Below are 16,191 nucleotides of genomic sequence, written 5' to 3'. Positions count from 1 at the left end.
AAGAAGAGAAACCTGAGGGGGCCGGGGAGGTAAGTTGAGCTGCAATTCATGCATCCCTGAGGCCTGAATTAGAGATTATAAAATGCACAAAATCTTTCCAGGTAAAAATAAGAAAGATGCGGGCACCACTAAAACACAAAAATGGCATGGGCCATGGCATGCTTGCTGATCATAAAGGGTTGCTGATTTTGATCTTTTGTTAAAAGTAATGTACTAATTGGAAGCTCCACGATGTAAAAAAAAAAACAGCTAATGTGTCAAATATCAGGACTGCTGTTGGGCTTGTCCCAATGCCATTTGTTTTGTATCTAATCTCCTACCAGAATTTGAAGACAAGTATTGTGCCAGGAACCAAAGACAAGGTGTCAAAATTTAAGATTGCATAATAGTTTTATATTATTTTATAATTAATTTTATTCGAGTAAAATTTTTTTATATTAAAACTTGAATGTTTTCTCAAGTAAAAATTTGTTTGAAGCCTTTACGGATCTATATTTATTAAGATTTTGATATTATTTTAAAAAATTAAATTATTGATTAAGATTTTAAGAGTAATTTTATATTAATCTTTAATATAAATGTTCCGACCACCTTTACCTTTGTTTCTATTTCAAGATATTGAAGATGTGCTTATCCATGGCTAATAAGAAAAAAAAAGATGAAGATGCGATTCCAAGATCACAAAAGCAGCAGAACAATCATTATATTGGAATTGGTAAAAAGGTTTTTTTTCTAAATCTGGTTTATAAAAGAGTGTGATAAATAGATTAAAAAACATCAAATTCAAGCGTATACATAAAGGGAATGAACACATGAACAGTACCACATTCCATAAATATTCCTTTACCTCTCATGCTTGACTGTTCATGGATATATTAATTAATGTTCCTTTACCTGAGAATCTTACCCCACTCCTGATCACAAATATTTTGTTGGTGACTCATTGATGAATATATAGTGGAAAGGTTCTGATAAAAAGCCCTTTTCTTCTCGTATATATCCTTACTTTTTGCTTTTTCTTTGTTTTTTTTATTAATTATTGAAGACATGATATGACGGCTTAATCTCTCCTCGCATATAAAAAAAACGCTTTAAAAGCTAGAGCTTCTGCTCAAAGCATTTTACTGTTCTACAGAATCACTCTGACCGTTACCTTCTAACTTCTATATATTGATTTACCGTGTGTGTGTGTGTGTGTGTGTGTGTGTATAGATCAGAATAATTGAATTGCTTCTAGCTGATATCTGGGGATTTTATGAAAACTCTGGATTAGAGCGCTTATTCTTTCTTTTCTTTTGTTTTTCCAGGGAAATTGAATAAGAGGAGTTCTGCGGCAGTTATATCTACATCACAACATTCTTTTGCTGGTCATCCTGTTATCGATGCAAGACTTCAATCACAACAGACATTTCTTTCTACTAAAAAATTACAGAAGAAAGATATTGTTTTTCCTTGATTCTGTATATAGAGCTCTACTCTATTTATTCTGTCAAGTATATCTAATCCAAAATATTCGCCATTCCTGCTCTTCATGATATCCCGATAGAAACAAGAGCGCAGAGAATTAACAAACCGGCCCTTCCAAAATCCAGTAGAAAGAAGGAGAGAGACCAGGTCGACTTGCAGAGAAGTAGCCAGAGAAGAATGGAATACCTCTGGGGTTTTAACAACAAGATCTCTTTCTCGAAAAGTCCTCTGTTATAGCGATCTGTGATGAGGCAGACCTTATACAGAGAGGAAAGGAAGCTTGATATTATCTTCAATCTGAGCTTGAATGCTGCAGTCCAATCGCATCCTAGAAAAAACAAAGCTCTGCTATGCTGTATTTGTTATTTGCTTCATATACATTCATGCTCTTCAGATCTCTTCTTTTGCTTATCACGGAAACTATCTAGCTTCTGCTATAAATTTAAGAGACAATGCTAGCTCTTGATATATAGCTCTAGTCTGAAGAAGGAGGGAAAGGATTACAGATCACTTTAAATCAGACGCCTTGTGGCATTCAACACTCACTATAACCTACATATCAAAAAACAAACCCTAATTGTTTTTTTTTAAAGGTAGTTGAATATTTCGGGTTCCTGATATATGTTTTCAGATTTGTGGGCACAGCCCAGATAAATAGATCTTTTACTTGGATTTTGACGGCGGCCAGTGACATATCTATAACATGAATATAGCCGCTAACCAATTAACCAATGCCTGCATTGGTGAAAGAAGTAAGATCACAGGAAGTTTGTTTAGGGTTCATCAATAGCATGAGAAAGTCAGCCAGGAATACGCGTAACCCTAGAACTTAAAAGCCAGACGTGTAGAAGAATATAAAATAAATATATAATATGTTTGAAAAGGAGCCAAGAAAAATTATGTAGCTTTATGGAACCAGCTAGGCAAGGGAAACCAGGAAAAGAAATTAAAAAGGAAAAAGAAAAAGAAACAGAGTCAGAGTCAGAGCCCTGGACAAATAATTAAGCATTAAAGGGGCAGATGTGCTGGTGATGGGATTTCGTGTACGTTTGTCATTAGAGTGAAAGATGTTTTTTAAAATATATTTTTTATTTTTTTATATTAAAATTATTTTAAAATAATATTTTTAATATTTTTCAAATTAAAAAAAATATTAGTAAAATAACACAGTTGAAATTAAAAAAAAAACACATTTTACATATGTCAGGATTAAAAACATGATTTTAAAAATATTAAATGTATAAGAGAGAAGAAAATAAAAAATATATCTCGATGACATACAAAAACTCTAATTATAACATAGCTGATACTTTTATAAGGATTTCAACTAGACAAGTCTAACAATATTAAAAAATATCACTAGCAGTGATTCGAGTAGACCAAACTCTCTGTTAGAAGAGGTAGGGTGACCCTTTTATTTTAGGTTGCAAGTGTGGTCAACTTAAGTTATTATTTGTGATGTTTTCTATTATCATTAAATTCATCTCGTTAAATTTTTTTTAATAATATTGATGTTGTTATAATAGGAGTTTCGATATGTCTTCCATGTTTTTTTTCCTTCTTTCATGTTCATTTAATTTTTTAAAAAAGGAAATTAATATTCTAAATAGTAATAAGCTATAAAAATTGTATTTTACAATTGTGATATGTAAAAATTATGCTAATTCATCAATTTTTGTTAGTTATGTTATTTTCCGAAATTTTTAATTAACTGTTTTGATTTTTAAAAAAAATAAAAAAACTTTAAGAGTTGTAAATTTATTAGTGGTTCCATTATAATGTGCATGCCTGGAATCAGCTGTAATGATGTAGCTACCCGGGCACTTTAATAAAGGTATTCCAGGCTAGATTGGATAGCCTCCGCAGTTCCACCGGCTTTCTGTTGCTTACCGAACTGATGCAACTTGCAATTTGGTTGTAATGATTCGAGATCATTTGCATCATAATATCAGTATGTTTTTTATTTTAAAATATTAAAAAAATAATTTGAAATAAATAAAAAGATAAAAATATTTTATTTTTTTAAATCACTTTTTGAAACACAATAATCAAGTTCGAAATCAGTCTGGATTAATGTGTGATTCCTTAATTTCTTTTAAGAAAACAACACATAATTAAAAAAAATTGTCAAATCATGTTTCTTAAAAAATATTTAAAAATAACATATTTTTTTATTGGGTTGCTTGCAACAATACAGTCTATTATTTAAAAAATATAAAAATTGTGCTATTTGAAATAGCAAAATTTATAAATTATATTGTTATTTATCAAAAAATCATCTCAACCTAAAAGATTAAACTGTTATGTGAGGTTTCAGGATATAATTTATATTATTTTCTAACACACACCCTCAAGTGAAAGCTATTTGGACTTAAAATTTGCACATGCCCACATTATATTGTGTTTAATTTTGATCAAATAAATGGGGGATGGTGATATTCAAACTTGTGATCACTTAATCATCAAAACTCTAATATCATGTCAAAGAATCATTTCAATCCATAAACTTAAGTTGTTAGATAAGGTATCAGAATATCCCTACCATGCAATTTTATAGTATAACATAATAAATTTCAAAAAATTACTCTGATTAGAACAACATAATCACTCAAATCAAATCAATAGTTTACATTGTTACTTGCAGCCCAACCAATATTTTATTCATTTGAATAGATGAATATCCAAATTGCTACAACCTTCATGATTTTTATATATATTTTTTCATCGTTTAGCAACTTAACTTTTTTATTTTTAAAATTACATTGGTGGATCAGCACAGCCTTCACGGTTGTTTTTATATTTTCAACAAGTTATACTGTTGGAAACGATTTAACTTCTTGTTTTTTCTTTTTTCTTCTTGAGATTACGGTAGAAACGGCGTCATCTCAAAAATATCAAGTGGTTATGTGGTTCCAACAGGTCATGCCTTTATTGTCCATAAATATTGTGTTTAGAAATATTTTTTCATTAAATTATGAGAAATTAGTAGATAGAATTAATACAATTGAGAAATTGAAGAATTAATATATTAATTAAAATTATGTTAAATATTATTTGAATATTAAAATGGAGTGAAAGAATAAAAAAAAAGATCCTTCTATACTCTCTCCATTGGTTTCGGTTAAGATTACAAAAAACGAGAGGGTTGAACTTATAGTGAAGGAAACATGTTTAATTAAGATTAATTTATATATTCTAAGAAAAACATATGTGAATCTTATTGACTTGAGTTAATTTTAAATTTAAAAATTTTACATGGAAGATAGGATTAATTCTCATGGTAAAGTAAGGATTAGTGTAAATTTTGATAATACAAGTGAGGTGCAGAGTTAGGCCAGTAGCAGGAGACCACATCACATGCACATGTATCATATAGGTGTCTATTATCCTGAAATAAATTATTTGTTTATTTTTATAGTTCTATAAACAATTTCGTTTGATTATAATTTAGTGAAAATATGAGGGAAAAAAGGGTGTAAATAACATCATGTGGAATGGGTATGTCAAAGATTATTTTCTAATTAATAAAAATAATGCATTATTGAATGAGTGTGTCGAATGATTATTTTATGTTAATGAAAATAATATCATGTTAAATGGTTGTATCCTAATTAATAGAAAAATACTTAGTTAAGGCATGGACATTAACATATTGATGATAAGTTACTCCATTAAATGATATAGTGAATGTATTATTAAGTATGAATTAAATGGTTTTTATTTTGTTGGTTTATTGTTAAGTGTAAAGTTTAATTTGTACCTAATATTTACATGTCATATAAATATGTTATTAGGTATCTCACACCCTCAAGATAGAAAATAGATGCATAAATAGAAACTTTTTGTTTAAATTAATTATGTATTTGGAAGCGTTAATATTTTGTTGTTATGTAATATGTGTGTTTAAGAATTTAAATGTTTAAGTTATTTTTGGCCGGCGATATAATTAAGGATATTGTTTATATTAAGCTAGTAAATAGTTTTGTTGTATACCAAATTAAACATATTTATTTTCTTAATAAATTAATGCTTGCTGTGAACTAATTAGTTTTATAATTTTGTTATATGAAATATTATAATGCTAACTCTTAAAGAAAAAGAAGGAAAGTTGATGTTTTGGTTCAGTTGTGAAGTCTAATATGATGGGACGAGCATTCTGTTGTTATTTGCAAGTTGAGAAATTTTTTGAATCGATAATTTGATATTAAAAATACAGAGAAGACTCTATCATTTAAAAAAAAACAAAGGTGCACCAAATAAAATCAACACATGCATATATTTCTATATGTTTTTTTTGGGTGGTTACAAAAAAGAAATATAGAATTAAAAAAATATGACTTGAATAAATCTAAATTAGGGGTGGGCGTAATGGCTCAGGCTGGGGTAAATTTTCCAGGATGTAAGAAGAAAATGTCAAGGAAATATTGGGATAATATTCCAAAATAACATGAAATATGCAAAATATAAACTCGATTAATTTAATAATATAAAAAAGACAATTTTAATTTAATATCATGCAAAACAAAACATGTTTGGATGAATTTTCAAATTTGAGTTAATATATATTCCAAAATTATAACCTGATAAATATAAGACCCTGGCTTAATTAGAAAACTCAAATCCCAACTAATTTAAAGTTGAAAGATAAAAAAAGTATATATCAAACTAAAAAACTTATCAAGATATAAAATTAGCAATTAAAAGAACAAAGATTAAACCCAATTGAAGATAGCTGAGGCGTGATTATCATGCTTTAACATGTATATTTTTATTTTATTTTATCTTGAAAAATACTAAAATGCTTCTATGACTAAATGATAATTCAAGAAAATAACATTATAAAATTACAACTAAACCCTGAAAGTCAAGGCTAAAAAACATTGATGGTAAGGGCAATGGAGCCATTACATTGTTTATAGTAAAATGAAAATCCTACAAAGCCCCTAGACCCAACGTTAGTTTTTTTAACTTTTAAGAGTAATATAATAATTTAACTATTATAAAAAATAAAAAAAAGCATTATTGTCCCAGACAAATAAAAAATAACAAATTAACTTCATGAAAAGATCAATTATTTTACCCCCACAATATCATTTTATTTATTTATTTTATTAAAGGTAAGATCATAATTTTATTATTGCAATTCACAGTAATTCAATGCATATCCATAGTATTTTGCCTGTATATTTTAGGTTTCGTAATAGTTAAAACTACACTACATTACAAAACAAACACTTGGTGTTTGTTTTGTAGTATAGTGTAGTATTATTTTTATAAATATTTTTTTAATTAAAAATATATTAAAATATTTTCTTATTTTTTTTAAAAAAAATTATAATATCATCACACCAAAACTATATTAAAAAAAACTCAAAAGCATCACTTTTATGCTTTTCCAGTAGAAAACAGTTTCTAAACCACTTTTAAAGACAGATAATCCGCAGAAACAAACACTATATTTTGTTTAATTTATATTTGCTGCTTTTCCCCCCTGACTTGGCTTCTCATGTAGCAGAGCAGATTTATTCAGAATGCTGGTGGTTTAGAGTCCAAATAGTTTGGCCGATAGGGAATATCATGGCTGATTTTTCAAGGTAGCCATATAGCTCCCAAAGAAGAGTATCACGGTCCCTGACTCTTTTTATACCTATTTGTTTACCCGGTAATGCCATGTTTTTTTTAATAAATATTTTTTATTTTAAATTATTTTTTAATTTTTTTATTATTTTAAAATGTTGATGTTAAAAATAAATTTAAAAAATAATAAAAATATTATTTTCATATATCTCAAAATAAAAAAAACACTTTAAAAAATAATTACTACTATAATATCAAATCTTACCTCGATATAATTTGAGCTTCAATTAACAAAAATTAAGTTGTTTGGCATTTTTCTGTTCTACATTTTATTGTTCACTTTCTTATATTTTCATTATAAATTGGAGTATTTTTTTCTAATTTTTTATTTTTATCCTTAAATTTGTTTTCTGCCTATTTGCACCCTTTATAGCCCAAATTAATACTCAATTACTTTTTTATTTTAAGAAATGTTTGAATTAAAAGACAGAGGCTCAAAGTTACAGAGACAGGTAAAACATATGGCAACTTTGAATTTTATACAAAAAGTTAATTTTGATCCTTTTTTTTTCAAATAACAGGTGATCGATCCTTTTAGTTATCAAATATCTAATTTAGTACAAAACTCTACTTTCCTCTTTTTTCAGTTCATAATTTGTTTGATGAGAGAGAAAATCACCAAATTCCAATATAAAATTGAAAATAATAATTGACACCTATTTTAACCATAAAAATAGTTAAAATTGATGCCAAAGAGTTTTATATAATGAGACAAGTGTTGTAGTGGTTCATTAACCTCAATATTGCCTAAAAACACATTGAAGTAGAGGAAGAAAAAAATTAACAGGTTTGATTTTATGATTTGGTTTTTTTTTGTTTACTAGTTTTTAAATGTTCTGAGAGTGTTTGCAAGATGTTTTTAGGTTAAAATGCATTTTTTAGGCTAAAAATACTATACCTTGATTTTTTTCATCACTATGATGGTGGCTGAATTTGGATAGACAAATAACATGTTGTTTGCTTGAACAAAAAAAATATCATTTGTTGTTTTTTTTTTGAGAAAAAAAGGGATGGATGACACCCCTTGAAAAGATTAAAATAAATAAAAAGCTTGGACATGCTGACATGGGCTTAAAAGCCCACATGCTGGGCTTATATTTTAAAAGCCCAAGTGCATTAAGCTACAAGATATGATTTTGTGCTCTTTTCTAACTTTTTATTTAATATTTAGATTTTAAACATATCTAAATCTAAGAGAAAATTTATTTTAAACCTGGTTGAGTTTATAACTCAAATAACAAGTTTGATGAGTTAAGCTGCAACGTTCAAGCTATTTTTTTTTGTTATCTAATGTATTTTTGGTCCTTTAATTAAAAAAAATTACAATTTAACCATGTTATCAATGATTTATTTATTTATTTTAAAATTAAAAAGAAAATAATTTTACTGTTGTTATCAATTATCTATTGTTTTTAACTTTAAAAAAACTCTTTTTGTTGTTTAGCTTAAATAAAATCAGTCATGTTTTTGCTGTTTTATTCCTTCATAACCGTCTTCGTAATTTTTTTCTTTTAAAAAACTATCCCGTACTTAGATTTCTCGTGCACTTTATTGTACTGTAGTTTGATGAAAAAAACATATTAATCTAAGTAACTTAATTGATTTGGATTATGGGATTAGCTGGTTAATTTAATTTCAATTAAATTTTTTACATGTAATTTAGGTATTGTTTTATATGCTTTTTTTTCATTCATTTTTTTTTTTGATTCGCAGTGTTGTGCGGATTAAACTTTTCTCTTTGAATGATTATAATATAATACCTAAAGCCCTTTTTTTTTCATTCTTTTTTTTTTTTGATTCGTAGTGTTATGCGGATTAAACTTTTCTCTTTGAATGATTATAATATGATAAGATTTCAACCTGAGATGTAATTTTTTTTTAATATTAACTAGATGATAATAATAATGATGATAATAATAATAAAAAAAGATGAAAAAGAATTATTGATAAATAAATAAATAACAAGTACAAAACAAGAAAAGAAAAAAGGGTGAAGTTTGACCTGAAAAGTAGACCGAATTGTCTGTCTATGACATTTTTCTCTGTAATAAATAATAATGGCATTGAATAACCAAGGGTCGTCGGCCCGATAGGCAGAGTAGAGTGGTTTCTCTTCGAGAAATAAATAAATGTTATATAAAAATAGTCAAATATACATTATAATGACTTTTGAAGAGTCATGAAGGCTAATTAAATTGGACAAAACGAGTACTATAGAACCGTTGTTTATATATATATATATATACACCAGTTGATATATATATATACATATATATATGGAAAATCAACGACTATGGGTTCCCCCGTCGACATGACAGTGAAAGAGATTTATTTTTATTTTTATTTTTATTAATTATATTTTAGTGTTTTTTTATTTCCATACATTTTTTTTTATTAACATAAATTGTTTGGGTTGAGATCATCATATTTTCAAATATATTTCTCAATAATTAACTAGTGTTAAATTTGTAAATGTTTATTTTTGTTATTATATTATTAAATAAAAAATAGTTCTTTTTAAGAAAATTTTAAAACTCGGTGAGGTTCATGATTTGGGTTGTGTGTTTGGTAAGTTAAGCCGCGAAACCGGAGTTATTCCAATATGTTATCATTTTAATATTAAAAAAATATTATTTAAAAAAAAATTTAAAACTAAACCATGTTTTTATTGGTTGTTCATGTTACCTTTAAAGCCACAACGGGGGTTGAGTCTTATAAAAGCAGCTTCTATACAAGTTAATTTTAAAATCAAACTGGATAATAAATCAAGTTAAGAGTTTTAAGATTGACCTACTAAGTTAAATTTGATAATAATAAAAATAATTTTATTTGTTTTTTTAATTCTATCTTTCATTTTTATTCTTTTAATTGATTTTTTTTTATTTAATTTTTATAATTAATTTTGTTTTTCATGAGAATATTTTAGTTTTTAATTGGTGTTTAATTTTATATATATCTATTTTTATTATGATATCTATTTTACAAACTTTTATTTCGCATTCAATTTTTTTTTATCCAGCTGCGCGGGCCGGGAAACTAGTGAATGCATGTGTAGACAAACAGTATTATTTCACCACAACTAAAGTCAATAGGTAAAGGTTTAATTCCTCTGTACATCCATGCATTTTTTATTTGAAAAATCTCTATTTTATTTTTCTATCTTGATATCAATTTTATATTTACGATTTCATTGGGTGGAATTAAGTCCTAAAAACTATTTATTTTTATGTTTTAAAAATGTTTTTTTTAAAATTATTTTTTTTTATTTTTTTTACTTCAAATTAATATATTTTTTTATGTTTTTAGATCATTTTGATGCGTTAATATTAAAAATTATTTTAAAAAAATAAAAAAATAATATATATATTTTCGAGTAAAAAGTACTTTAAAAAACAACCACAATCACACTCCCAAACAATCTCATTATTAAATTTAACCACAAGCTCCATTGCAAAATTGTCTAAGAAATCAGAAAATGTTACAATTGTCTAATAAGAAAATTCTTCACAAAAGAATTGTCATCCCACTGATTTGTTTTTGAAGAATATTTGAAGACCCGGATCTTTCAAAGCTAGGGATTTGATGCTTCAAGAGAACACGGTGAAGATTTGATATACTTTTCTTGGCTTGACTTGATGAATACTTTGAATATGTTTCTTGATCTCTCTTCAAGGTGTTGAAGGTGAACTTTACAAGGCGTGTTAGGCTTGATCTAGTATAACTTTAATGTTCAAAGACATCAAATCAAGAGAGAAAATATGTATGCTTGAGAAGTTTCTTTAAAAAATTTTGTTCTTGAAGAGAACTCGTGTTATGTCTTTTTTTTTTTTTTGAAGTATGAATCCCTTAATTTATGAATATTTAGAGAGTTTTTTTTTAAAAAAATATTAAGGTAAAAGTCATTCAAAAAAGTTTTTTTTTATAGAATTTTTGTGTTTTTATACTTTTTTTTTGCGAGTATAAATCCCTCTACTTGTAATTATGTTTGGAATGCTCATGAGAAATATATCATAGGGATATATGCGAATTATAAAATTATTTATAAATTATTTTTTAATGACTCTTGATAAACTTAGAACACATGATTTTATATATATATATATATATATATATATATATATATATATATATATATATATATATATATATATATATATATATATATAAAGTAGTTTTAGGTGATTAAAAGATAATATATAGCGATGAAATTTTGATTTACCAAATACCTTCCTATTATTTAATTAAATGAACAAATAAAACTAAGAAATCACTACGCCCACAATAAAATTGGTGTGACCACTAAAATAACTTGGCAATTCTCATTGGAAAATTCCACAACCCCCAAACAACAATTGAATCCTCGTAAAATCAATCCGTCAATTTAACCCTTCCATCGGATGCAAAACAACCAATAAACCCTTCAAACATGAAAAAATAACAACACAATAAATCAAAATCATAAAAACAGCCATATCCATGATCAATTGATCGATAAAAAAAAACTATCAAGTAAAGAAAACGTTAAAGGATGTATTAGCAAAATCAAGAAGAATAAGGACTGAGCTGTTACCTTAAAACAACTCATGTCATGACTGTTTAATTGCGTGCCAACATTCTAGTATTAGTCGCATACACCAACACAAGTGGGGTGACAACATTGAAAAAATTGCTACATAAAAGGTTAATATTAAAACAAAGAATACTCGAGGGACGTTTTAAACAATAAACAAAAAGTATAAGGACGTACGGAATGAAAGCCTCAAACCCTGTAATAGACATGGATTGGTTGGAGGTGAGAATGAAAGGTATTTTATTGACAACTTCAAATTAAACGGTCAAATTGTTTCTAGAGGGTCTTAATTTTATTACGCCATTGCGCGTTTTCCAGCTGTACACATCTCTAATTTCCACGCTACTGTTTCGGAGCTGTTTGTAATTGTGTTTTAAAGGGTATTTTATGAAAAAATAATTTAATTTTATTTAAAGATAATGTTTTTAAATTGTTTTAATACACAAAAATTTAATATATATATATATATATATATATATATATATATAACATTTTCAAAAAATACGAAGCAGCCTTCCCTGTCCGCATTGTGTGCTAGTACTATTTCTTCTTTATTTTACGAGACCACAATACTGAACGCTACAATTCCTTCCCGTACCTGACAAGATCCCCCTCCCATTCTCTTCTCTCTCTAAGAAACCAGAGGAAAATGGGGCTGGACGATCAAGTTGAGAAAATGGAGATGCGTAAGAGTTATAGGAATGTCTGGCACACCAATCTCTTGAGCACCATCTCCGCCGATACTCCTTGTATGCACTCTTCTCTCTTTCCCCACACCTTTTCTTTTCGTTCTGTTTCCTCGTTTAGAATTTCTCTTACTGGTTCTATTATTTTGTTTGATTCGTTGTTATTTTGTCAATCTTGATTTGATTTGATTTCTGAACGCGATTCTGTTAATGCTGTGTAAACAGAATTTTCGCCAAAACTTAGCCTAATCTTGCTTTTCTTTTTTATGGCGTAGTTGACTCTGAGATTTTCATAGGTTGAATTTGTCTTCCCTCTCGTTTTCTCAGCTGCCAAACAATTTAGCGCCCTTTGTTTTTATTTTTGTAGCCATCTGTTTGGTTGTTTGTAAAAATATAAACGTAAAATTGAAACCGAAATGTTAAGTTTTAGGACTCGTCCAAACTGCTTGTTTTTTCCGGTTAATATTCTTCTTTTTTTATCTTGGCAGTTGAATTTATTATTTTTGTTTATAATTATACTTTGTTTTATCCCAAAATTTGATATATTATTGATAATATACTATTATTTACATTTGATCTCTGTTCTGATTTTCTGCTTTATGGTGGACTGGTATGCAGATTGTCTGTTCTCATTATTTTGGTAAGTTCTGTCATCTTTTTAATGCACTGTTGCTTTGATACTGCATTTGGATCTTGTTTTTTGGGTCAGTTTTTTAATTTGTTTGAAAGAATTTATGATTGTGGGATTGCTATATGAGTTTGTTTTTTATATATTCTTGTCGATCAGGAATATGATGTTTAGTGTTTTTGGTTTTGATTTTATAATGATTCAAATTGCAGTTCCTGGTCAGTGTCATGGATTGTTTAGCAAACACGTATGACTTAATCATTCGAAGATTGAAGTTATTTGTAGTGGTTGCTACTAAAATCAAGGATACAATAAAGATATTTTTGCTGCATGCTTGTTAATAAGATCGGGAGAGTGATGAAAGCAGTGTTTTCTAATGAGTATGGTTACAAGTTCATTGTGTTAATTAGTTTTTGAGCTAGTGGGATTTGGTTTATGAAGCTTTTAATGCCTGGAAACTGAGCGCCTGATATAAGATTAAATGGAAAGATTTTTCCTAACAAGAGAAAAGAAGTTCCTTTATTGTATAAAAACACATCACTATAGAAGTTGGACTTCGAAAAATGAATTGTCATTGTCATGAACTCTGGCTTACTTAAGGTATTATGTGATTGCCAGTGTTGCTTTTGCTGTGTTCGAAAATTTTGAATTGTGTGAAAGATATGAGAATATTTATCAGATTAAGAACGTTTTTGTTTTGTTTGTGATAGTGGACCATGTGTCTCATACATGCTGCGCAAACGAGCTCTTTACAATGACATGTCAAGGTAATTGCTATTGCTTTCTCCTTAGGTTTCCACTCTGACAAGAATCAAAGCGAGTACTAGCATAATTTTTGCATCTGCTCTCCTGTAGGTATGTCTGCTGTGCTGGCTATCTTCCATGTAGTGGGAAGTGCGGAGAAAGTAAATGTCCTGAACTTTGCCTTGGCACTGAGGTTTGACACTGATCTGTTATTTTTTCATCTATTTATGGAGTTCCCCAACTTCTTGTCACAACTAGATGGATAGGCAGAGAATCTTTCTTTTGGACTCTTGTTTATGGATCATCAGAGTTTTTAACATGCTGTCCACCCACCCGACAATAAGTATCCTTGAAGATTAATTTCTCTTCCTGTTTCCCTTATTCTTCAGGTCGTCTGCTGCTTCTGTAATTCAGTTGCCTCAACTCGCTTCCTATTGCAAGATGAATTCAATATACAAACTACACAATGCGACAACTGCATTATTGTACTGTCTCTCTCTCTCTCTTTCTCTATTGTGGATGATGTTTTCGCATGGAAAGCTCTTCCATTTTTCAGAAAGCTACCTCAACTATGACATGCTTCCTTTTGTAGGGATTTATGTTCTGCCTGCAGCAATTAGCATGTATATGTTCATTAGTTGCTTGCATAACTGGAAATGATGAAATTGGAGACCTTGCCCAGATGCTGAGCTGTTTGTCTGATTTGGTTTATTGCTCGTAAGGAATTTAGTTCCCACTTATTTCAATGTTCGAGAGACTTCAAAATCTAAAATCTTGAATTAATTCTTTTCCTTTTTCTGTTTTGGCAGGGTCTGCGCATGTATTCAGGTATGCTATAAATAAAACCTCAAGTGCCTGTTGAATGGATCGGCATATTACTCTTGTAGCCAAAACAACAGGACCCGCTTTAGGTCATCTAGGATTGTTGAAATAATTTATTAGTATAATCTACAAGTTACTCTTCTTTAAGAAACAGGATTGAAAAGGTCACACATCACAAAATCTTGATGCCCAACTTTTGCAACATGTGGCTTTTAATAGATTGATAAATTATCAATCTTAATCATCTAATTCCTTGGTGGGTTAAAAGAATCGTTTTACAATTACATGATTTTCTGCAAATTCCTGGTTTATGCAGACCCAGCACAAGGTTGAAATGGACAAGAGAGATGGTAAGTTTGGGCCACAGCCTGCTATGGCAGTTCCTTCGGTGCAGCAGATGTCTCGTATTGATCAGCCAATTCCTCCATATGCTGGCTACGCACCTCAACAAGCATATGGCCAGCCTTATGGCTATCCTCCACCCCCGCAAACTCAAGGTTACCCTCCTGCCTATCCACAACCTCATGCTTATCCTCCACATGGCTACTCAAGGTGAACTGGATTGAAATGCAGTCACACGCCAGTGAAAACATGCTTGTTCTACTCAATCTTCCATGATTACGAGTCCTTTTATGCTCTTTATTTAGATACTAATAGTTCAGCAATTGTATCCGGGATTGTCCACTATCCTAAAACTTTAGGAACACTTTGCCTGAGGATGTATTGATTGAGAAGTATAGTCTGGAACATCGAATACCTTTAATCAGATTGTTCATACTGTTTAAGTGTTGGTTGAAAAAAAGTCAATTGTTCAGTGTTGAGTTTGGACTAAGAAGGTTTTGGGTTTTTTCTAGTTGAATTTACCAGTAAATATTTATGCAGAAGCAGTGGCATTATCCTCTGTTAATTTAATTCACGAGGGCTGGACACTTGATGAATGCTTATACACCACAGTTTACCATTTTCAATTCATTGCGTATTTAGGGTTATGCTAGACTTTGCTTCCTTGTGCACTGTTTTTTTCGAAGACCAGAAAATAGAGATAGGTTTTAGCCCATTGTCAGGATTTGTGCACTTTGATCGAGTGATTGTCTGTATAGTTTCGGAAACCCTGCAATTGTCATCAGAAGCCTATGAATGGTGTGGATTATCATTGTGAATCGCAATCAGGAATTGTGGTATCGTCATCTTCATCACCATTATTAGTGATAGGTTCTGGAATTCTGGATGTTTCTTACAGTTTCTTAGCAAAATTGGCACGCCCTGCAACTGCGTTTGCTTAAACATGAAACCAAAATTCTGTAACACGCATGAACCAATGACTATCAAGTGGGTCTGGATGACCTCTCCGACTGATTAACCCTGCAGCGCATCTTGTTTATTTTTTTAAAAAAAATTCCTTTTCTTATTCTTTGATATTTTATTTAATAAAGATTAAACCTCTTAATTTATTATATTTTGTTTCATGTTTCAGTTTCACAATCCATATTGCGGGTTAACTCAGTTAATTTGGTCTCATAACTCAAGTTATGAATATGACAAATTAACTCAGGTTGATCCGAGTAAGTTTTTTTTAATTAATTTTTTTTAATTTCATTATTTAATATTACATTAGTTGAGAATTAAATTTTATAATT

The 16,191-nt window shown here is 29.0% G+C and overlaps 1 protein-coding gene across 1 annotated transcript; it reads left to right on the top strand.

The window, feature by feature from the left end:
• The first annotated feature begins 12,176 nt into the window (after positions 1-12,176).
• LOC133681810 (uncharacterized) lies at positions 12,177-15,438 on the top strand. The gene is made up of 8 exons (XM_062104964.1): positions 12,177-12,423; positions 12,979-13,000; positions 13,699-13,755; positions 13,844-13,925; positions 14,122-14,217; positions 14,325-14,449; positions 14,542-14,560; positions 14,871-15,438. The coding sequence occupies exons 1-8, from the start codon at positions 12,324-12,326 to the stop codon at positions 15,108-15,110; spliced, it is 741 nt and encodes a 246-aa protein (XP_061960948.1). The 5' UTR covers positions 12,177-12,323; the 3' UTR covers positions 15,111-15,438.
• Positions 15,439-16,191: the final 753 nt, after the last annotated feature.

This window comes from Populus nigra, chromosome 2, assembly GCF_951802175.1.
Source record: "Populus nigra chromosome 2, ddPopNigr1.1, whole genome shotgun sequence".
In the NCBI taxonomy this organism is placed as follows: Eukaryota; Viridiplantae; Streptophyta; class Magnoliopsida; order Malpighiales; family Salicaceae; genus Populus; species Populus nigra.
This window is presented reverse-complemented; position numbering and strand designations above follow the sequence as displayed.

Coding starts and splice junctions, on each gene's coding strand:
- LOC133681810 (XM_062104964.1), top strand. CDS start 12,324: ATGGGGCTGGACGATCAAGTTGAGAAAATGGAGATGCGTAAGAGTTAT. Junction 12,424..12,978: donor CATCTCCGCCGATACTCCTT/GTATGCACTCTT, acceptor ACTGGTATGCAG/ATTGTCTGTTCTCATTATTT. Junction 13,756..13,843: donor CTTTACAATGACATGTCAAG/GTAATTGCTATT, acceptor GCTCTCCTGTAG/GTATGTCTGCTGTGCTGGCT.